This window comes from Typopeltis vanoorti, chromosome 12, assembly GCF_054136105.1.
Source record: "Typopeltis vanoorti isolate ZY-2024b chromosome 12, IOZ_Tvanoo_1.0, whole genome shotgun sequence".
Taxonomy (NCBI): Eukaryota; Metazoa; Arthropoda; class Arachnida; order Uropygi; family Thelyphonidae; genus Typopeltis; species Typopeltis vanoorti.
In genome coordinates, this window is record NC_143560.1 from 8,116,950 (window position 1) to 8,141,445 (window position 24,496).

At 36.9% G+C, this 24,496-nt stretch overlaps 1 protein-coding gene across 2 annotated transcripts in view; it reads left to right on the top strand.

Moving 5' to 3' along the window:
- LOC150100565 (secretory carrier-associated membrane protein 1-like) overlaps positions 1 to 24,496 on the top strand; it is a 138,618-nt gene that overhangs the window by 10,300 nt on the left and 103,822 nt on the right. For both annotated transcript variants that reach the window (XM_090402138.1, XM_090402139.1), the window contains exon 2: positions 21,835 to 21,933. In XM_090402138.1, coding sequence (XP_090258264.1) covers positions 21,835 to 21,933 — 99 coding nt within the window. The remainder of the gene's footprint in view (positions 1 to 21,834; positions 21,934 to 24,496) is intronic.

Sequence of the window (24,496 nt, forward strand, 5' to 3'; positions counted from 1 at the left end):
TCATTACTGTATATCCTCTCGCTTGCCTCTTATGGGAAGAAGTATGCATGCTCACTGAGGAGATTGATGAGTGATTGACAGCTAACAGAGCATTCTGTACCTGAGTTATGGGAGAAAAACAAAAGAGAAAAAAAAGGAGAGAATGGAATGCAGATCAGGGAATTTTGTTTTAGGAAGTTTTTGTGAAAACTTGACAGTAGGAATAAATTAATAGAGGATTCTGAAAAGGGAATCTTAACAAGGTGAATCCGTTAAGCGTAAGTTTTTTTTTTTATATCTGATCCACACACATGAAAGACCACAAGACCTATAGCACATTAGTATCGTGTGTGGACAAGAGGAATCTGTTCACATTTTGCTTGAACAACTGAGGTTTGTAATCTTTTGGGAAGGTAGAGGGAAGACTGTTCCAAATGACAGAAGTAGATGGAATGAAAGAGGAGGCAATAAAGTTGTCTCAGTGAGTTTCAAGATGGACTGAAAAAGGGTGTTGATTAGCAGTAGCTCTTGCGTCTAATTATTTTGGAGGAGAGTGGAGAAATAATAGTGGCTAATTCAGAAGAGTCCTGTCTCTGAAAGTATCTGTAGAAGATGCAGAAACTGAACGTCTGTGTGTGTGAGAGGGATTGAAGTGGGTATGAGAGAGGGGGAGGTAATCATTAATTAACTGAATTGTCCTTTTCTGGATAGAATGGAGCAATCTTAGGGAGGATTTTGGTGCACCACCCAAAATATGGGAGCAGTATTCCATGGCTGGCTAGATTTCAGGTTTGTATAGAATTAGGAGGTGTGAAGTAGTGTTTTGTGTTAAAAAAAAAATGTACAGCAAGATTTTTGGTGGCTGCAGAAGCTATAGTTGAAATGTGGTTGTGCCAGGAAAGATCTGAGATGCAGGTCAGTCCAAGAAGATGAATCTAATTATGTTTGGGTATCTCAGTGTTACCGAAGGTAAGGGGGAAAGGATACTAGCTGTTTTTGCAAGAGATCAGACAGGACTGAGGTGGTAGCACTGAAGTTTATAAAGATGTCCTTGCCCCACTAGAATATAGTTAGATCTCAGTTCATGTCATTTTTCATGGTAGATCTTGAGGATTCTAATACTTGCACCCTACAAGGTTGGTTAATGAAAAGGAGGAATGGAGTGTACTGTCATCAGCAAAAGTTCTGGATAGGATTGGAAGTCTGTGAGAGTAGGTCATTTATATACACAACCATGAGTGGGTGAAGGAATAGAACCCTGGGTACTCCTGCATTGGTGGGGGAAATCTGAGAGTAATTCCACAACATCGACTGAATCAGTCGATGTTGTGGAATTACTGAGCGAGCACTTTGCAAGAGTATATCATCCAGGTGGTGGCCTTGCGGAAATGGAGGAACCAACAGCTTATACTGGAATTGTGATGAATGAGGTAGAGGTAACTAGTCTGTTACAGAACCTCAATGTCAATACATCTGTGGGATTGGATGGTATACCAGCTCGTGTCGTACGTGAAGCGGCAAAAGAATTGTCAGTGCCCTTGACCATTATGTTTAATTTGAGCCTCAGGACTGGGTCAGTCCCAAGGGGGTGGAAAGAGGGGAAAATAGTTCCACTGCACAAAGGTGGTTCCAAGGCTGCTGTTGAAAATTACCGGCCAATCAGCATAACAGGAATCATTATCAAGGTTTTAGAGAAAATAGTCAAGAGGAAAATACAAGATTGGATAGAAGAAAATGGGATACTGTATCGGGGACAGCATGGTTTTGTGAAGGGTAGGTCATGCCTCAGTAACTTGCTCACGTATTATAACACAGTGACGGCTGAACTGGATAAGGGTAATGGGTTTACAGTGATTCTGCTGGACCTTGCTAAGGCCTTTGACAGGATACCACATGGAATTCTAATCAGTATTAATTGCAGCATATGGGAATGGACATAGGGTTGGTGAGATGGATAGGAGGGTGGTTGACGGAGAGATATCAGAGAGTGGTTTACTCAGGAGTAGAGTCCACAAGACGGCCTGTGACTAGTGGTGTACCACAAGGATCTGTTCTTGGACCACTGCTGTTTAATTTGTTCATAAATGATATAGGAAAGGATCTGAGAGGAACAGTTCATTTGTTTGCGGATGATGCAAAGTTGGGTAGGGCAATAGTGAATGCAGATGACGTCAAAATTTTGCAGGATGATTTGGATAGATTGGAGGTCTGGGCTAGGGAGAATGGATGTCAATTTAATGTGGCAAAATGTAAGGTTATGCATTTTGGGGTGAAAAGATGGGAGGCAGTTTACTGCATTGGTGGAACCGTGCTCCAGGAAATTGATGAGGCACGAGATTTAGGAGTGTTGGTGGATAAGGAATTGAAATTTAGGGGACACATTGCAAAAGTGGCCAAATCAGCTCATCAAATCACTTGGTTGCTGAAGAATACGTTGACAAGCAGAGACAAGCAGGTTATTGTTCCTCTGTATCGAGCCTTGATAAGACCTCATCTCGACTACTGTGCTCAGATTTGGTCACCTAGGTTTCTTCTTGATGGGGAGGAGGTGGAGAGGATCCAGAGGCGAGTGACCAAGATGATAGCAGGTCTGTGGAATGAACCGTATGAGAACAGGTTGAGGATTTGTGGGTTGCAAAAATTGGTTGATAGGTGGAGGAGGGGAGATATGATTGAGACATTCAAATTACTGAAGGGTTTCTATAAAATTAATTCAGAAGATATTTTTGAGAACAGGGCTGGTTGTGGGAGGACTAGGGGACATCCATGGAAACTGGGCAAAAGTGTGGTTAGTAAAGGTGTTAGAGCTGGGTTCTTTACTTTTAGAGTAGTGAATGAGTGGAATGCGCTCCCTGAGTCTGTGGTGGATGCTGTGACAGTGAATGAGTTTAAGGCGAGGTATGATAGATACTGTATGAATGTCGAATAGTTGTGATGAAAATGATTTGGGGCCTCCCTCGATGAGTCTAATGACTCCCTGGAGTTGCCCGTAATAATAATAATAATAATAAAACCTTCCACCATGATACGTAGTGAGTAGCCAGTGAGAAAGTTGATCCAGGTTTGTGCAGAGTGTGGAAAGCAGACCATAGGATGGTGGTTTGTTAAGCAAACCCCTTTGCCAAACCTTATTGTGAATGCCTTTTGAAATGCCTAGGGCAACCACATGAGTTTCTTCAAATTTTTCCATGGCTTGATTCCAAAGGTGGGTGGTGAAAGCAAGATCAGCTATAGATTGTGAGAGGCAGATTCCATACTGCTGGTCTCTGATTAGTTGGTATGTCTCTAGATGGTTCAAGAGTTGGTTTTTTGATGACCTTCTCCATGATTTTAGAGAGAACAGAAGTGAGAGCAATTGGACATAGTTCATGGAGAAGGTCATCAAAAAACCAACTCTCAAATGACTCGGCACAGGAGGCACTCTATACTATACATCCCACCATCTACAATACTTATTCCCCACACACTACACAGTCCCCCATTTATACACTTTTCCACTTACCACCTAGTATTTATGTGTGTGATCTTGATTTGTTTCCATTTGGAAGAGAGAAAAACTCAACATGTGAGATCATCTAACTCAACTTCAGTTGTGGAAACGGACTATAGCAGGAAGGTGGGGATGACTTGACTGCGAGAGGCTATATATTGTGCATTGACAGCCATAGTAGAGATATTAAGCAAACGTTCTATTTCAATTCGAAGAAATGCTAAATCAAAAGTTTCATCTTCTGTCTTAAGGACTCTGAATATATTTATTATTCTATTCGAAAAAGTGATGTAATTAGAGAAATCTGAAACTTTAATGAAGAGCACTTAACCTTGATGAATTTTTTACATAGTAGTAAACGAAACTTTCTCTCTGGTAATGAATTTGTGCATCATGTAATTATATTACTAAAAAACACGCGTACTAACTAATGAGAGCAATTGGACATAGTTCATGGAGAAGGTCATCAAAAAACCAACTCTCAAATGACTCGGCACAGGAGGCACTCTATACTATACATCCCACCATCTACAATACTTATTCCCCACACACTACACAGTCCCCCATTTATACACTTTTCCACTTACCACCTAGTATTTATGTGTGTGATCTTGATTTGTTTCCATTTGGAAGAGAGAAAAACTCAACATGTGAGATCATCTAACTCAACTTCAGTTGTGGAAACGGACTATAGCAGGAAGGTGGGGATGACTTGACTGCGAGAGGCTATATATTGTGCATTGACAGCCATAGTAGAGATATTAAGCAAACGTTCTATTTCAATTCGAAGAAATGCTAAATCAAAAGTTTCATCTTCTGTCTTAAGGACTCTGAATATATTTATTATTCTATTCGAAAAAGTGATGTAATTAGAGAAATCTGAAACTTTAATGAAGAGCACTTAACCTTGATGCATTTTTTACATAGTAGTAAACGAAACTTTCTCTCTGGTAATGAATTTGTGCATCATGTAATTATATTACTAAAAAACACGCGTACTAACCCACAGTAATAAGTTTTAATACCTAAATATTTCATCCCAAGTATCTTGGGATATCCTCAGTACAGTAATAAAACAATACTGGGAATAACATACAGTTAGGGTGCATGATTACAATGGGATCTCAATATGTGTGCAGTAGAGTGTTATAGAATTAAATTAAAATATAACTGAAAAAAAAAAAAGATAACATATATGAAGAGATAATGTTACACAATTTTGTATGACAATTTTCCATACTTTAGAAATAGCAAGAACATCGTTGTGGTTTAAATTTGGTCTGTGTAGTAGGGCTTCAGCACTTTCTTTATATAAACGTTCATGTTTATATAAAGATCTATGTAAAATTTTTGTCTTTTCCCAATGGATCCTATGGTTTGGCTTTTCAACTCCATGTTGAACGAGGCCAGATTTCTGCAGTTTGAAAAGACGAATGTGGTCTTGATGTTCTGAAATGCGTTTCTGAACAGATCTACCTATCTGTCCAAAGTAGGACAACTTGCAGGAGCATGGGACCTCATACATGCCAGGTAACATCAGAGGTGAGAGTTTGTCTTTAGTAACAAGTTATAGATCTGGTTGATGGGGTTGTAGGTAGTGGCAAGATTGTATTTCTTCATAATTTTTGAAAGATGTTTGGAGATGCCTTTGACATAAGGTATAGGAATCCTGTGGGCTTCTTCTTGTCTAGGTTGATGTGTGGGGAAGTGACTGATGATTTTTTAAGTTGTTTTAAGATTGTATCCATTTAGTATGGCTGTATTTTTGATTATTTCTAGCTCTTGGTTTAGAGATTCTTCAGAGGAGCAGAATCTGTGTGCCCTGGTAACTAATGATTTAATGATGCCAAATTTTTTAGATGGATGGTGAGCAGAAGAATTGTGAATGTTGCGACCTGAAAATGTAGGCTTGCAATAGACAGATGTGGCGATGGAACCATCTTCTTTTCTTTGAATGTGTAAACCCAGAAAGGATATACCCTGTGGAGATTCTTTTTCTAGTGTAAAGTTGATGCAAGGGTGAAGAAGGTTTATTTTATCTAGAATCAAGTGTAATTCTTGTTTGGAATGATTCCAGATTGCCAAGACGTCGTTGACATATCATAGCCAAATTTTTGGTTTGGGTTCTGTTTCTAGAATACCTTGAAGAAAATTTTTTCTTCAAGGTATTCTAGAAACAGGTTTGCTAAGTTTGGCGATACGGGAGACCCCATTGCTGTTCCTTCCTCTTGCTTGTAAATTTTACCTTTCTAAGTCAAGTAACTGGATGTAATAACAAATTTGAATAACTCAACAATATCAGACAGAAATTTTTGAGTTAATAACTCTGTTTCTTTATGAGGAATGTTAATGAAGAGGGAGACAATGTCTAAGCTAATTAACATCAGTTTTTAACGGTTGAATGTCTTTTATTTTGTGCGAAACTCTGGAATTTTTAATTGAAGCTGAGTGGCCTATGTGAGGACGGAGAAGGTTAGATAAGAATCTTGATAACTTGTAAGTCAGGATGCTAACAGAATCTACGATGGGTCTGAGTGGAACGTTATTCTTGTGAAGCTTAGGTAAACCGTATATTCTAGGAGGTCTAGCATGATATGTTCTGAGTTTTTTTTTGTTTCTTCATCTAAGGAAGCGGTTTCATCAAGTAACTTATTTAGTTTCTTGAGCTGTCTTTTTGTAGGATCATAATCAAGTTTGGCATAAGTATTTTGATCTCAGAGTAGTAAATTCATTTTTCGGTCATATGAATTGGTATCTAGAATCATGGTATTTCCTTTGTCAGCTCACTAGTGATGATTATGTTTTTATTACGTTTTAAGAAGGTAAGAGCTTTCAATTCTGATGGCGGGATATTTAAGTCCGAAGGTTTGGCATCATAGATTATTTTTGCTACTTCGAAACGAAGTCTATTGGCTTCAATACTGAAAAGATGGCCGCTGTTTCTCTCAATGTTTTTTATAAAATCTAAATATGGAAAACATTTAGGTGGAATTGCAAATTTATGACATCTTGCTAGAACATTTAATTCATCTGCTGTTAATGGACGGTTAGATAAGTTGACCACCCATTTTTCCGTCGGTAATTTGTAAGTAATCATCTTAGATCGATTTAGCAAGTTAAGGTGTTTTTTATGTAGATTAATATTACTTTTATCAAATGCTTTTATCCCCGAATTTTTTGAGGTACTGATAATCAATTGTAGCAGTTCTTGATTTAACGTATTTGATAATTCTGCTTCTAGTTCCGTAATTTTTAAATTATTTGTTGCCAATTCATGTTTAGAAACTCGTAACTGATTAAGTAGTAAGGAATGGCTTACTTTCCGATAGATTTTATGATCACCTGGAGATTTGACTTCTTTTAGTTTTGCAAACGTTGGAATGAGTTTATCGCATCTGCACTTTTTTAAAAAAGAGATTCTAGCACGAATATAAGGAATTCGGTTGAAGAGAATTAGCATTTCAACTCAACTGTCTGCTGGTCTTTGTCATTTAGCAGCACGATCTTTTGTTAATGCTGCACCAATCATATGAATGCGGATGTCTGAAGTTTGAGAAACACTGCTCTACGTAACTGGAATGCTCTCGCACACCACAAGGAAGCAATAAAGAAATCACGTAACTCGGAACAGAGAAAATTTCCAGAAATTAAAATAATAAAAAACTGAGTATCAGCGTATGAGACACACCCTGTTTTTCAGACCTATTTTCAAAGAAAAAAAGTGTGTCTTATACGCCGGCAAATACGGTATATACTTGTAATACACGTCTACTTAGTATGTAAATAAGCTAAGTTATTTAATTAAATTTGCAATTTTCACTAAGCCTGAGATATTTTCTACATAAAATGTTATAATTATTTTTAGAATTTTAAATTACTTTCATGTTCAGGCTGTGCCTTGTGCAGGCACAAGGCACGGCCTGACATGAACTATAATAAATATAATAAAACTTCATTTGTGTATAATAATCTCTTCATATATGAGATTTTTTTTTTTTTTTCAGTTATATTTTAATTTAATTCTATAACACGCTACTGGACGCACATTGAGATTCCATTGTAATCATGCTCCCTAACTGTATGTTATTCCTAGTATTGTTTGAATTACTGTACTGAGGATGTCCCAAGATACTTGAGATGAAACATTTACGTATTACAACTTATCACTGGTTAGTCATGAATTCACCACAGGTTTCATTGTATAAAAAAGTCTTATTCCTTCACGGGGAACTGGCAGCACAGAAGATCGACTTACTAGGTAAACTCAATTGAAATATCTAAAACACATTCACTATGTATTTCTTCGTTTTAACACGTTCACTCAAACAAAACCATATGTTACACCAGCAACATATGGTTTTGCTTGTTTGAATTGCACTGTTTGTTGAGAAACATATTGCACAGCCTGCAGATGTCTCTGTACCTTATTCAATGATACAACAGGAACATTTTACGATCTCGAACTTCACGGATACATTGAATTTTATTCTATGCATCATTAATGCATAGCCGAAAATTGCCACGGACCCCCTGAAGACCTTTCACGTACCCCCAAGGTCACTCGTACCACACTTTAGAAACACTGACGTAGAGTTCAGTGGATGCACATGTGCTGTCATCGACGATCACAGTTGCCCTGTTTGTTTAAACTTTCCAATTGTTGTGAATGGTGATAAATTTCTGCCATTAAATTTTCTCTAAATTTCTTGACAAATTATAGCTGAAAAACGTCAGCATTGTTACAATATTGCATATAAGCTACATATGATTGCATGTGCTGAACAACATGGAAACAGTTTGGCAGAGAGGCATTTCGGACCACCCCCAACTGAGAAACTGATAAGAACTTGGCGGAATCAGGAAGAGGATTTAAAAAAAGCAACTCACAGTAAACATAATCTACGAAGTGGAACTCCAAAATGGGCAGAACTGAATGCTTGGATTTTAGACCACAGAAAAGCGGGACTTTCAGTGTCTACAAAAATGATTATTCATCAAGTGAAAGCGATAGCCACTAACAGAGGGATCACCAACTTTACTGGATCAACATCATGGTGTTCAAGATTCATGAAGAGAAACCAGTATGTATGCAGACTAAAACAAAAATATCACAAATGATGCCAGCTGAACATGAAGAAAAAATGATTGGATTTCATCAATTGATCATTAGCTCAAGGAAAAGAGAAAAATGTTAACTTGCGCAAATAGGAAACATGGATGAGGTTCCACTGATTTTTGATGTGCCCTCAAACAAAACTGTAGATTCCAAGGGCACTAAAAGTGTTACTATTAACACTTCGGGGCACGAAAAAACTCGCTACACAGTTGTTTCATCCTGTTGTGCTGATGGGACAAAATTGCCGCCACTATTGATTTTTAAAAGGAAGACACTACCTAAAGAAAAAACTGTTTAAGGGTGTGTTTGTACATGTTCACGCAAAATGCTGGATGGATGGAGGAGGAATGAAGTTATGGATAGATAAAATTTGGTCTAGGCGCCCTGGTGGACTGTTGAAGAAGCCTGCCATGCTAGTATGGGATCAGTTTTGTTCTCACAGAACAAGCAATGTTACAAATAAACTCAAGGAATTGAAATCTCAGTTAGCTGTAATTCCAGGAGGTCTAACTATTCAGCTTCAACCTTTAGATGTCTGTATTAATAAACCATTTAACGGATTTATGAAGGAGAAGTGAGAATGCATCTAGCTGTTCCAGATTTTGAGGTTATGCCATCAGGAAGAAGGAAGAGGCCTAGCATTTCACAAGTTTGTGAGTGGGTCAGAGCTTCATGGGATGCTGTGAAAACTGAGACAGTGGTTAAATCATTGAAGAAGTGTGGAATTAGTAATGCACTGGATGGTACAGAGGACAGTTTGTTGTATGAGGACTCGGATTCTGATTTAGAAGAGGTTTCAAGTGTCTCTTCATTTAGCTCTGGAGATGAATTTATGGGTTTTGACAATTAAAAGATGGGAACTCTTTCCTAGTTAGATTAGGTATTTGTTAAAAGTAGACCTACTTATTACTTTATATTTGAAATACTGTAAGTTCATTATAATAAAGTTTTTTTCCTACAAAATGTGTACAAAAAAGGGGGTGCGTCCTATATGCCGGCAAATACAGTAATAATATTGGCTTTGCTAAGGACCGTGTTTGACTAAGTTGCCATGCCATCCTCATGGAAGAAATGAGGAAGGCATGGCAACTTAGGACTTAGTTGACCAAATTGTATTCTGTTTAGCTTAAACCAAACGATAGTGATTGTACAAGATGAAATGTTAATGCCAGCTGGGACATCATCTGGTTTAAACAATGCTCACAACTATTCTTATCAATAATTAGAGTGAACATTGAAAAGTCAGCTACTGGAACAAACTCTAGTCCAATAGCACATATCAAAAGAAGTGGAACTGGCAGAATAATTAGAGAAGTTATCACATTGACATAATTAATTCTAAATAATAAACACTGAGATGTTATGTTCTGTCAACAGTGATCAAGGAAAGCAAGGAGAAGCTATAGTATTCAACACTAAACACGAGAATAATTTGGAATGGTAAGCAGCATCAAAACGTAGAATTGGAGGATGAGACTTTTTTGTGCCTATTGTCCCACAGCAGGTTCCACTAAGAAAGATGTGAATTTTTTTTTTGCAATCTTTTAGAGAAGGTAGGAAGCTGACATAAAGTTGGTCATCATTGGAGATCTAACTAGAAGAATAGGAAATGAATACTAGACATGAAAAAATGTTTTGAGAAAATCTGGAGAAAAGAACAAATCTAATAATAATAATAGTGGTAAACACCTGATTGATTTCTGTTCAGGACACAGACTAGTCATTGCTACTGCTGTTCAAACATAAAGATGTGCACACATTCACGTAGAGTAATTAATGACTCTCTTTTAATGACTTTTATGTTATATTAAAATAATAACCATAAGAATAACATCTGTATGTTAATTCAATATTGACAAAGATTTGGATGGGGGTGTTCAGTTTTTTTTTTTTGCAGATGGTGCAAAGCTGGGACAAACTGTGAAAAGTAGAGATGTTGTGGCCTTACAAGAAGATTTGAATAAATTGAGTGAATGGGCATGGAAATGGGGATTGAGTTCAATGCTGCAAAATGTAAGGTTTTAAAATTTGGGAAACAAAGATGGGATATATAATTTATGCTTGGTGGGGATACATTGCTGGAGGTAATAAGAGATCTTGGGGGTGATTGTCGATAAGGATCTGAAATTAAGGGGACACATTGCCAAAATTGTGAGGACAACACAAAGAATTCTGGGAATGATGCAGAGGACTAACTTGTAGAAGTAAGGAGATTCTCATTCCATTGCATAAGGCTTTGATTAGGCTACACATGACCTTTTGTGCACAGATTTGGTCACCTGGTTTTCAAAAGGATGAAGAGATGTTGGAAAGGGTCCAGAGGTGACTTACTAAGGTAGTTTCTGATCTCTGGAATGTTGAATATGAGGAAAGGTTGAGAAGATGCAATTTACAGAGTCTAGTGGATAAAAGGAAGTGGGGTCATATGATAGAGACCTATAAGTTAGTAAGGGATTGTTATAGGATCAATGTTGGAGAGGTTTTACAGCAAATGGTGTTAGATCAGGAGAGAACCAGAGGATATCCCTAGAAGCTGTATAAATGGGTTGCCCATTGTCCCCTGTGCTAGCTAACATCTTCCTTGAAGACTTTGAAAAGAAAGCCATATCTTCCTTCTCATTTAAACCAAAAGTTTGGAAAAGATATGTTGATGATATATTCATTATTTGGAATCACGGGCACACAGCTCTCACAGATTTTCTTCGTCATCTAAACATCCAACATCCTAATATAAAATTTACTGCTGATATAGAAAATAATAACTCTTTACCTTTTTTGGATGTTATGCTTACACGATACTCTGAAAGATTAAAAATCTCTATGTACAGAAAACCTACGCATACCAATAGATATCTGCATAATCTTTCTCATCATTTTCCACCACAAAAACTTGGAATTATATCTACCTTAGGACACAGAGCACGTTCTCTCTTAAATGAACAAGATGAACTACAAAAAGAAATGAATCACCTCACTCTTATTTTTAAACAAAATGGATACTCTGAAAAAACAATTAAGAAACTTCTTCTGAACCATCCTAAGCAGTGCACAACAGAGACTATTAATTTTAAAGGTAGCATCTCTATTCCATACATTAGCACAGTCTCTAAGAAAATAGCTAAAGTCCTTAAAAAATATAATATCAGGACCTTCTTCACCACACTTCCAAGAATCCGCTCTCTAATCAGCCATCCAAAACCTACTCATCACAACCTTAAGTACCCTGGAGTATATAAATTGTGGTGTGATTGCAATATCCCATACTTTGGTCAAACTAACAAATCTATTGAACAACGCATAGAAGAGCATAAGAGAGACATCTCATACAAAAGATCTCATGCAACTGCTTTATCCAGTCATGTTCTTTTTTCAAATAATCCTAATGATGACCAACAAAGCCACTCTGTATGCTGGAATAGATCAGAAAATATTTTTCGCTGTGAAGATGAGTTTGAAAGAAAAATCGTAGAATCACGGGAAATCCTACTGAACCCGGTCCACTTAAATAATAATTTAAGTTATAACATCCCAGATAGCCATGCTGCAGTTATTCAATATTGGCGTTCACGTGAACTTGCACGCACAATTGCAACAAACAATGGCACGCCAGTTGGAACAACTTGAAAAATACAACGTTTTTATGTATCGATTATGTGAGGCAATTTGTACCTGTAATTTCCAGTTTGTTTATTTAAATAATTCAATGTTTATTAGTATTCCTTTCCTTTATAAATACCTGAAGAAGGCTGCTATATGCCGAAACTAGTAGTATTTATCATTAAAATCTTTATATGTTATCTCGGTCTTGGAGTCATTAAATCTATTTTTTGAAATGTATAACAACCGAGTAAAAACTAATCGCCACATATATATATATATATATATATATATATATATATATATATATATATATATATATATATCATTGTTGCAATGTACTTCTGTCATAGCCTAATTCATTGATACATAACTCTATATATGCTGATCAAAGCTGGTTCCATATGTGACCTTGGTTTTCATTAAATTGGATTGGATGCCATAGCACTTTGGCAACCAAAGTACTTGATGGTTTTGTTTGGTGGTATGAAATACCATCCTGCCCAAACGAGGCATCAAACACTCAGAGCATTCACTATATCCATTGAGGACAACAAAAGGCAGTTACACATTTAAGAAATAAAAAATAACATATCATAGAGATGTATTCCTAATTAATAAGTCTTAAAATAATCTAGCATTTTTAAATAGACCATTACATGTTCTAGTGAATTAAAGCAGTAGCTATAGTATTTAACACTAAATATGAGGATAATCTTAAATGCCAGGCAGCAAGTAGAGTAATGTATACAGGCATCAGAATGGGGAAACAGAACAATGATTTATTTGTGCCTGTGGGTCTACTAAGAAAGAAGTTGAGGTATTAGAGAAGGCAGCAAGTAGGACTAATAAGGTGGTCCTTGCTGAACAGCAGGGTAGGAATGATTACCAGGCATATAGAAAGATTGGGTAAAATTTTGAGGAAATTGCAAATCTAATAAGTGCTTGTTAGATTTCTGTTCAATGTCTAGTTATTACTAATACCATGCTCCAACATATAGATAAGCACAAATTTGCATGGAGAAATGATGCAAGAAATAAGTCTCGTTGAATGTGTTATTTTTGAGAACTATATATTCATGCTGGTTCAGGACAAGAGTATACAGATTTGAAATTGAAAGTGACTAGTTTGAGCAGGGTAAAATTGAAAAATTTTTTAATAAATAAAAGTTGAGCAGCTTTCAGAAGTGAAGTGCAAACTAAAATTATGCATTATTCAGGAAAAAATGAATGAGTTTGAAATCAAAAACCAAACTGGATGTTCAGTGGCAAAATCCTGAAGCAAACAGGATCAGCCAAAGAGGTATAGGTTGCAAGGATAGAAAAATTAGAACTCCATGGTGGATTAATAAAGTTAGAGGCAATTAGGAAAAGAAGAAAGTTTATCGAAGTTTGTGCTCTCAGAAAATACAGAGAAAAAATGTTAGAAAGTGAGGCACTGTGTGACATTAGCTAAACAAGCCAGGAAGACTTTGGTAAGAACATAGAAAATAAATATCAGGAAGGTAGTAAAATATTGGGTTTGTTAGAGGAAGTCGTGCTTTGGCAATTGACTTACATGCTACAACAAGGTGACAAATTCACTGGATAAAGGAGATGCACATAATAGTGGTATACCAGGATTGTTTTTTTAAAGGCCTTTGCTAAACTTCCAAATGACATGGTTATAAGCTAAATTGAAACAGATGGAATACAGACTGGTGAGTTTGGCAGCTGATTGGCTGTCCATATACAACCTGCTGAAAGAGGAGTGGTATCCCAAAAGAGGAAGGTCACTAGTGAAGTGCTGCAGGGATCTGGTTTGGGACCATTATTGTTTAACTTGTATGTTAATTACATTGGGACCTGGCTTAACTGGGGAATGTAGCTGTTTGCCAATGATGCAAAGTTGGAAAGAACTATGAGAAGCACAGCAATTGTTTTGGCTTATAGACACTGTGATTGGGCAGGTAAGTGGAGCTGTCACTTTATTGTTTTAGAGTGTTTTGAAATTTGGTGGGCAATGCTGGGATGTAGATTATACATTAATAGGAAAATTTTGGAGGTGGAAGAGATGAGAAATCTGGGAGTGATGGTGGACAGAATCAAAGTTTAGGGAGTCATTACTAAAATTGTAGGAACATCACAACAGGTTATGACAATAATGAGGACATCAATTTGCAGAAGCAAAGAAATTATGGTTCCCTTGTTATATAAGGCTTTGATCAGACCACATGTGGACTATGGTTAGCAGATTTGGTCATTTCGAGGAGATGATGTATTGGAGAGGATTCATAGAAGGTTACATAAATCACTGTGAGGTTTATGGAATGTCAGATGTGAGGAGAGATTGACGGAATGCAACTTGCAGTATCTTATGAATAGGTGATGGGTTGTTACCAGATTGTGGAGTAGATTTTTCATAGAGTAGAGGAAGACAAAGGATAAACAACAGGCTATCCCTGAAAGCTGTATAAGGAGGGTTGTGAACATGGGAGTGAAAAGCAGGTTCTTTGCATGCATTGCTTGAAAGAGTGGTGAGTGCAAAAGCTGAATATGTTTAAGGCACAATTTGATGAACTTTTTGCATGAGAGAGTATGCACCTCCAGTGATGAATCCTTTGACTCCATGAAGGTCAGATGTTAATAATCTGGAAGCTGTTGAAAAAGCTAGTATGCACAAACAAACAAATGGTCCTGAGGAGGAGGCAGAGGGTGAAAATATAACTATCTTCCCACCTAAGGAGCCCTGCCAGATGAGCTCTCAGGAGGAACACTCCAGCAAGAGATGTAGAACTGATAATGACCACATGGAGGAGGACTCTGCACAAAATATCCCAGGCAACGGGGAAAAGGTCCCCCAGTAATTCTATAATAAAAAGAAAAGTGGACCTCAGTCTCACTAATTCTCCGGGTCAAAATATCGCCTACTCCTGGGCCAAAAATATAGATGAGGAAATAAAAATCCAACTTGCCACTGTTGCTGATTACAGACAGATGACTAAAATGATCGACAATTCTAAACTACGGTACCACGCTTCGCTCTAAGTAGTGAAAGAAATCTAAAGGTGGTACTCCGAGGGCATTGCATCTGACAAGATCACTGCTGACCTCATCAACCAGGGACTGATCCCAATTAAAGTAAGCAGGATGTACAGAACAGACAAAAAAAACTAATGCCACTAGTGCTGGTCGAAATTAATACCCAAAAACAGATTTATGATTTAACTGCAGTCTCAGGATCACCATAGAACCACTCAGAAAAAGAGCTTCAGCAGGGCAATGCCATAGTTGCCAGAAAGTTGGCCATGCCCAAAAGTTAAGCAAAGCAGAATTTAGGTGCCTGAAATGCAGTGAAAATCATCAACTGCAGCAGGCCTCATCCTGCCAATTATAAAGGTTGCAACCTACATCTGAAAAATCATGGGGCAGTAAGACCCCCAATGCCACTCAAAGCAACCAAAGTGATCATCCTCCAACACAAAGTAATCCAATCCCAATAACTCAGGAATTCAGTCTCCAATCAAAACATATGCAGAAGCAGTGAGATCAAAAAGTACAGCCCCTAATGACAAAACAAGTCCCGACCTTGCAGCAATCTTGACTGCCTTGCTAGCCACCATTCTCCATGAATTCAGTGAAACCAGTCCATCACCATCTTCCACAGAGATTCCTGCAAGGAACCCATTCCATTCTGACAGCCCTCAGTCATGAATAAAAACAAAATCCAACCGAACTTCCTCCTGATCGCTGCCTGGAATGCCAATGGTCTTGCCAACAAGATTCTGGAGTTACAATAGTTCGCACACAGATGCAATCCTGACATAATTCTGATCAATGAAACACACCTCCAACCTGCAAATAATCCAAAAAACTAAGAGGATACTCAATCTACCGAATGGAAAGACTCGGCACCAGTGGCAGAGGTACTGCAATCTGCATCAAAACCTATCTAAAGTGCAATGCCATAACCAACCCACAAACCATCACCCTGGAGGTAACCGGCATAGAGGTGCACACCAACGATGGTGACAGATTCAAGATATACACAGCCTACAACTCACCAAGCAATCCCCTATTGATGTCAGACTTGGATGCCATCCTTGGCTCCACAGACTCGACCATCATAACAGGAGACTTAAACGCTAAGCACACAGCATGGTTCAGCTCCACTATCAACAGAAACAGTCACAAGCTAAACAACTGTACAGCATACAACTCAATTGTAGTAACAGGACCCACTCATGGCAGATCAGATGTACTAGATGTTATCTTCAGAAATATCAGTATCAACTAGAGACAATCAACGAGGTATCATCACACCACAACCCCATCCTGCTTAAACTCTGAACCCAAGATCCTTTCCACCCACACACACACACTTCTTCATAGCATGGAACAAGCTATCTAAAATTCTCTCAGAAAACATCAGCCCAGAACCCATCATCCTCAAAAAAATAAGAGAGAGAGAGAGTGCGATGAAGCTCTGAATAACTAACTTAACAAATCAACAAAGTGCTAGCAGCAGTCACCAAAACTACAATCACCCACACAACCAGCCGGCTTCCAGAGAACATCATGGACCTAATTAGAACAAAAAAAAAAAAAAAAAAAAAAAAGCCAGAAAGAGATTCCACAACACAAAAGTTTCACAAGATAAAAAAAAAAAAAAAAATCCTAAACAACATGAATAGTCAAGTCAGAGAAGTACTTCAAAACCACAGAAATCAGGAATGGGAAAATAAGCGACCAGCACTCAACCCATAGAATCATACAATCTGGAAATTCCTGAGAACCCTTCTTACCAAACGTAAGCACCCCCCCCCCCCCCCCAACACAGTATTGCAAACATTAATATGAAAAAAGCCAAAGCTCTTGTGGACAATCTGGAAAAACAATGTGTAGACCATCATATGAAAACATAAACATTAACCTCATCTACATAGTTCAACAGGTTAAATGCACCTTAAGGCTGTCCAAGGACAACTCAGAACACATCATCCCCATTACTCCATCAGAAATAATGAACATCAGAAATTTTTTAAAATTTTTTAAAATAAAAATTTTAAAAAAAAGCTCCAGGTCCAGATGGCTTCACCAACAAAATTATAAAGTTGCTTCCACGAAAGGCTGTAATGCACCTAGTCATCATAACAAACAGAAAGAGTCATCCTCTCAAGATTACAAGAAACAACAGATAAACTAGGAATCATACCAAATGAACAATTTGGCTTCCGAAAAGAGTACAACATAGCTCAGCAAATCCACCGAATAGATGAATACATCACAAAAGGATATAATTGGAATTTGTACACTGGCGTCGTATTGCTAGATGTCACTAAAGCCTTTGACAAGATCTGGCACCGAGTCTTCTCTATAAACTCATAAAAGCAAATATGCCAATAAATCTAATAAGATTAATAAAAGCATACCTCTGTGAAAGAACCATGCAGGTAAAAATCAACAGAACAGTCTCAACCAGGCACAAAATCCCAGCAGGAGTTCCACATGGGGTTCCTTGTCCGGCCTCTCGATGTTTGCTATCTACATCATGGACATCCCACAAAACCCAATGGCAATCAGACTACACCAGGACAGCATCACTACATTGGAGAAATGGTTTGCTGACAGGAGGATCCAAGTAAACCCCCCACAAAAGTACAGCCATACTATTCTCCAGAAGAAAAGCCTCCATCAATGATGACATCCATCTCTTCGGAAAATAGATTCCATGGAAGACTGAAACCAAATATCAATATCAGAGTACAACTTGACAAAAAAACTCCTGATTTAACAGTCACAACAAACTCATATGTGCTAAGGCATCCAAAGCCATAGCTCACTCAATCCCATGATCAACCTCCGCAGCAAACTAGATACACGAAACAAGCTACTAAGGCAAGCATGCACCCAAACCCACTAGTCAGACAAGCTGCCAACTACAATGAATCCAAACACAAGACCCAAGACAATCCTTCTACCAGCTGAACACAACTAACTCCACAGCTCCCAAAGGGTGAACATAAAGCTCTCAGCTCTCCCTACCACCTTCAAGTTTCCTTACTGATAAAGGTGAATATTAAAAGCATAATTTTTTACCCGTCTAGTCAGTAATGTTGTTGTTGTTCACTTCTATACAGTAGATGCCTTGCTAAAACTTTATGAACACTTATTCTTGTATACTTTTGAACTTGATAAGTTTTAAAAATGTTATTGATCATCCCTGTTATCGTTAAAAAATTCGAAACTTTGATATCAATATTATTATATAGCAGGTCCAAAGTATCTGAAGCAGTTAATTTGTTCTTAAAGTTTATTTTCAATCATGATTTTACTTCTGACAGGAAATGGTCCTTTAAATGCCATGATTTTTGTCTGTCAATATATGCATCCCAAATGCTTTAGCAATTATTTATAAGGATTACATTGATCTCTGGAGTTTATCTTCACTTATAGTTCCATTATCCAGCTTAAATGCTAGTTTATATTTTTCTTCCATTTCTTTACCATTTCATCTATATAGATATGAGGGGGTGGGGAGGCCTGAAAGTTCTGAAAAAGACCTAGAACAAAAATGATATTAAAGCAACTGATATAACTGCAAAAGAATATATCTTAAAACCTTTTAATTCTCATGTTTCATCAAATTGTAATTTGTTTTTTTTTTTCCCTTGTAGGATATATAAAAAGACATAAAATTAAATTTTGTTCTAGGTGTTTATCAAACTATTTCTGAATGGGTGTTCTATGAGAAGAATATCTAGTACTTGTCCTTATCTTAACTGCAAACAAACTTAAATTCCATGGATGCCCCTGTACTCTCACCCCACCTTCCATATAACACCCATTCAGAAATTTATAGATCTTTATCATATTACCCCCCTTTCTCCTGTTAACCAGAGTCTGTAATCTACATACTCTCAATCTGTTTCCTCATAATCTACATTCAATAATCAAGATTTTGTAACTCCTTTGCATTCTTTCTGCAGCTTCTTTATCCCCTTGGAACCCAGGAGACCAAATCTGTGCACAGTAGTCTAGGTGCAGTTTTATCAAGGCTTGTTAACAGGCAAAATGATTTCCTTATCCTTACATGTCAAGGTTCATTTTAATATCGCAACATTGAACTGATTGCCATTATCGTTTGCCCACACTTCCAACTTGTTGAAATCATTCTCTAAATGCTGGATATCAGTAGCATCCCTGATTTCTATCTTTGCATTATCATCAACCAGTTGAACATCTCCTGTTAGATCCTTTCTATTGCCATTAATGGATAGACAACAACAGTGGTCTGATCCTTGGGATTACATCACTTTTGATACCTGTCTGTCAACCAGCTACTTATCTAAGTCAAGAGTTTATATTCCAAATCCATATTCTCCCAGTTTATGCAACAGCCTTTCATGTATCCTATTAAATGCCTAAGCAAAATTCAACAGTATCATAGTGTATCTATTCCCTTTATCCATCACAGCTGTAATATTTATATAGTCTGTCAACTCATTTCTTTATGCAAGTTCTTACCATCTTCACTCTACTCCAGGTATGTAGTTACACATCAGTTTTTGCAATACCCTTGTACAACACAACTATCATACATTCTTGTGGTATCTTTCCTAAGCTGACACCCAGGTTATACAAACATGTCAATGGTCTAACCAATTTGGTTGAACATTCCTTTAGTATACTTGCTGATGGTCCATCTATCTCTGTTGCTGAATTCTTATCTAAGGGTATACAACAGCTCTGTGCACCATGTTACATATACCTAATTGATATATCATAGCAAAGTGAGCACTCGTTAATTGAACAATCACATTAGCTTTCACACAAACGAATGTATCATCTGCATTCAGTAAAGTTATTCTTCCATATTCATTTTTTCTTTTACTTGAGGCATAATGTTAAAATTCTATTGAGGTTGTCTTTAGCCTTCAAAGCCTATTTCTTTTCATACTCCTATTTAGCTTTCTGCACAATGCTTGTAACTTTTCTGGCCTGCACTTGATATATTTCATAACCTTCTCTTATTGTTTATCATCTTTTTCTTATGGATATCTTTCTTAATAAGGTTGCACATCCATTTCACTTCTACCATATGTGTTCTTGAACTCTAAGGATACATTCAGATGCTGCCTCATTTAAGCACTTTTTCAAAGAATCTCATGAATTGTTGATATCTTTCCCATTCAGTAATTGACACAACGAGACTAAAGAGTTGGCCGAGTGGTTAGCATATCCACTCTACAGCCAAAGAGGCTGCGGGTTCGAATCCTGCCGTGGGCATGGATGTTTGTTTGTTTGTGAAAAATTCTGATTCATTCATTTCTAAAATCCAAAATTATATTCTTGGAGTTAAGTTCCACTATTGAAATTGAGAGCCAGACATATCTTGAAGTGGCTTAAAAATTCCAGATTTAGTCTCTGGAGCAGGGATTATGTAAAATATAAAAAGTGATAAATTTCTTAGCTCACCCACATTACTGATGTACTATAGGTTTACAACCTTTTGTTGTAGAAGATACATAAAGAAAAGTTTTTCAATTCTAAATTTAATTTCTCTAAACAGACCATCTACATCGTGAATGTAGATGGTTCTGTTTCGATGGTCATGAAGTAATAATGAATTTCGTTATTTATCTCAAAATATGAAGTTAGGATTTTGTTTTCATTTTTGAAATCCAAAATTATATTCCTGGAGTTAAGTTTCACTGTTGAAATTGAGAGCCAGACATGTGATTCTTTAGGATAAGTTTGTCTCTAACAAAATCATTTTAAAATTTTTTGTTCAATCAGATGAGATTTGTTCAGTTTCATTAATTGCTTTGATCTGGTAATGATAGCCTCATATCCAGAATCAAAAAAACAGAACACTGGGGGAGGGGGGGTGGAGTTAATCTTTCAGTGGTGCAGTAGCTTGTGGTGATTGATGGATCAAACCCTCGAAGATCTAAAATGTTGTGTTGTCTCTTATGGTATATTTAATTTTAGATATATTGGATTTTTTTTTTTTTTCCCATAGAGAATCCAGATGTTATTCAAACAGAACTAACAATCTGTAACATGAACTTTTGGTTCTCTTTAAATCATTATCCTGAAAGTAACTGACTAGCTTTTGTTTAATTTGTTGAGTCAAATTAACTTTACAAAAAAAATTAAAATAAAAAAATACAGCAATAATATGGAGCCCACTTTTATCTGTTCACCTATTTCACTCCCAAAGATATGCAGTCCTTACTGCATAAATGATGTTATATTACTGCTTAACACTTGAAAACAAATCACGCATAGATAAAAACAATCTGCACTTGTTTTACAGCTTACAAATTTTAAATGTGGCATTTTTTTAAATGCTATATAAAATGAGTTTTTTTTTTTTTAATTAAAATAAAACTTGATTGTCATCATATTGCTTATAAGAAGAAAAATATCAGTATAGATTTTACAGTCAAGAACTTATTTTAATGTATCACTTGGGATTATCTGGCTGCTTTAAAAAGGGAAGGATAATTGTTTACTTTTTTAAAGCAAACTATTAGCCTTTTTTAAAGTTTGTGTTTAAATTAAATTTGAAGAATTTAATATGGCAGTAAATATAATAAATATAAGATTAAACAGATCTCCAGATTTTTTTTCTTTTGTTTAAGTGTGTCATGAATTTATTTTTTAGGATCCTGCAATTACACAGGTAACTAGTCAGATAAGTAGAACACAGGCAGGTTTAGATAATTATAATCCTTTCAGTGACCAGCAAAAGGTGATAGCCCCGGTAAGTATTTATCATCAAATATAGTTTTGTTCATTTCAGATAACATATTTTGACTTAACACACGCGCACACACAAAAACAAATTTCAGTCATTATCATTAGTTTCTTACAAATATTAAAACTTCTTAAATTGCTGTGACATCTGTGTGGAATCACTGAAAATAAGCATCAACATTAATAATGTTAAACTTCAGTATTCTTCCTGTTTATACCACTTGATGCAGGGTATGCTATGATTGTATGACTGTGGGAAACTAACACTGGTTTGTCGCAGTTTGGTGTTGGGGGGGAATAATTTTTATGATTGTAGAAGTGTGTGTACAGGGCTGGCCCACCTGTTCTGGAAGAGAAAAAAAACCTGAGTTTCTGGGTGAAAAACCCCCTACCTCTGTATGAGACCTGGCCAAAATAGACCAGACAAAGGCCGTCCCAGACAGGAACCAACTGAGCCATGAAGGCTCTAATATTTCTCATACTAATATTGCCCATTTTTTATCTAGCTATAACCTGTGAAACTGTGTGTAGTAAATTGACTTAAATATGCATAGCCACAAGTTTGCATCAGTTTGAGTGACTGTCTAGACAGTAGACACTCTCAACAAAAAAAAATGTCACTCTCAGTTTGCCAACATGGGACAGCTAAAAGTAACAAATTATAGGTATTAAGTTGGAATAGGTTAGAGCAGGATTTCCTAAACTGTGTTCCGTGGAAGGTGAATAAGTGTTTCGCGAGAAGTTCTCCTGGAATTTGTCATTTTAGTTTTCTAAACATTTTTCATGAATAAATATTTTATAGTGGAAATATTCTGAGGAGAATAATATTCATGAATATGTCAAAGCTCAAACCCAGAATGCCTAATAACATCTGTGTATCGTAAATTTTCACACATCGAAATCTTTCAACATTTGGGAAAGGGAATACCGCTGTTTATGACCAGTCATAAAATTGCCTGCAAGCGGATTATAACAATGGGCAGCGTATCCTCTGTTTTCTCAAAACTGGAGGAAATGACATCTGTGTAGCAAATGTCAGTGACCAAGCGGCATATTTTTAAACATGGAAATATTCATGAATCATTGTTAATTTTCACACATCAAAATCTTTCAAAAATCGGGAAAGAGAATACCGCTGTTTATGACCGATCATGAAAATTGCCGGCAAGCCGATTACAACAGTGGGCGACGTATCCTCTGTTCTCAAAACTGAAAGAAATAACATCTGTGTTGCAAATGTTAGTGACCAATCAGCAAGGAAGTATAAAGAAAATTTTTCCACTAAAATTGAAGATCAAGGTAGTCTGTATCTGGTTCTCAAATCCAGTAATACTGAATACTTTCTTCGCAGGTTCGTATTGTAGGGTGAAAGTTTCGAAACAAAGCTGTAGGGGTGCTTAAGGGTCAAAGCTGTATAACTGAAAGGAGACCTCCACATAGCCTTTAAAGGAATGCAGAGAACCGACCAGAGCTTCTAACCTAATGTCCAATCCTCACCTTCTCGTGGTGCACCCTGTTGGGTATCTACTTGGATACTGAACGAACGAGGATGGACTGGCAATTTGCGATTTAGCCGACCAAATTGTATTCTTATTGGTTAAACCAAAATAAAAAAATGATGGTACAACATGATAAAATTTCATGCCGGCTGGGGCGTCGCACGGTTAAACAAGTGCCCCATTGTTTTCGCCAGGGAACCAGGGCAAACAGCGAAAAGTAAGCTACTGGAACAAATCTGAAAACACACCCCAACTCAACATCACCAGAGTTAAAGATCAGTACTATCAACATAAGAAGCCTGAATAGCAAAGAAATGGAGCTAGCTGAGTAATTCGATAAGTACCAGATCGACATAATAGGGGTGACTGAAACAAAAACTGGTGAGATCTTTCTGAGCAATAAATACAAAATGTTATATTCAGGCAATGACAATCAAGGAGTAACCATAGTATTCAACACAAAATACGAGGCTCATCTTTTTGAATGGCAAGCAGTGTCAAGTAGAGTGATTTGGGAAAATATCAGAATGGGAAACTGGACAGTGAGACTTATTTGTGCCTATGGTCCCACAGAAGGTTCTACTAAGACAGAAGTATTGGAATTTTTTGAGGCTCTAGAGAAAGCTACTGACACAATGAAAAAGGAAAAGTTGGTCCTTGTTGGGAATCCAAATAGCAAAGTAGGAAGTGAGAGAAGAGGCAAGGAATAAGAAAAGTCTCATCGACTATGTTATTGTTGATAGTGATGTTTTCTCCCTGGTGCAGGACACCAGAGTGTACAGAGGATTTGAAATTGGAAGTGATCACTATTTAGTCTTGAGCAGGATAAAATTGAATTTCATATTGAAAAGAATAACATGTAAGAAAGTTTTAAAGTGAATAAAAGTTGAGCAGCTCTCAGATGTGAACTGTAGACTAAAATACACAAAGATTATTGAAGAAAAAATGAAAGAGTTTGAGAACAGGAATCAAACCTTGGAGATTCAATGGCAAGCCTTGAAGAAAGCCCTGATTGATTCAGCTGGAGAGGCATGTGGTGAAGTTGTCTGCAAGGATAGAAAAATTAAAACT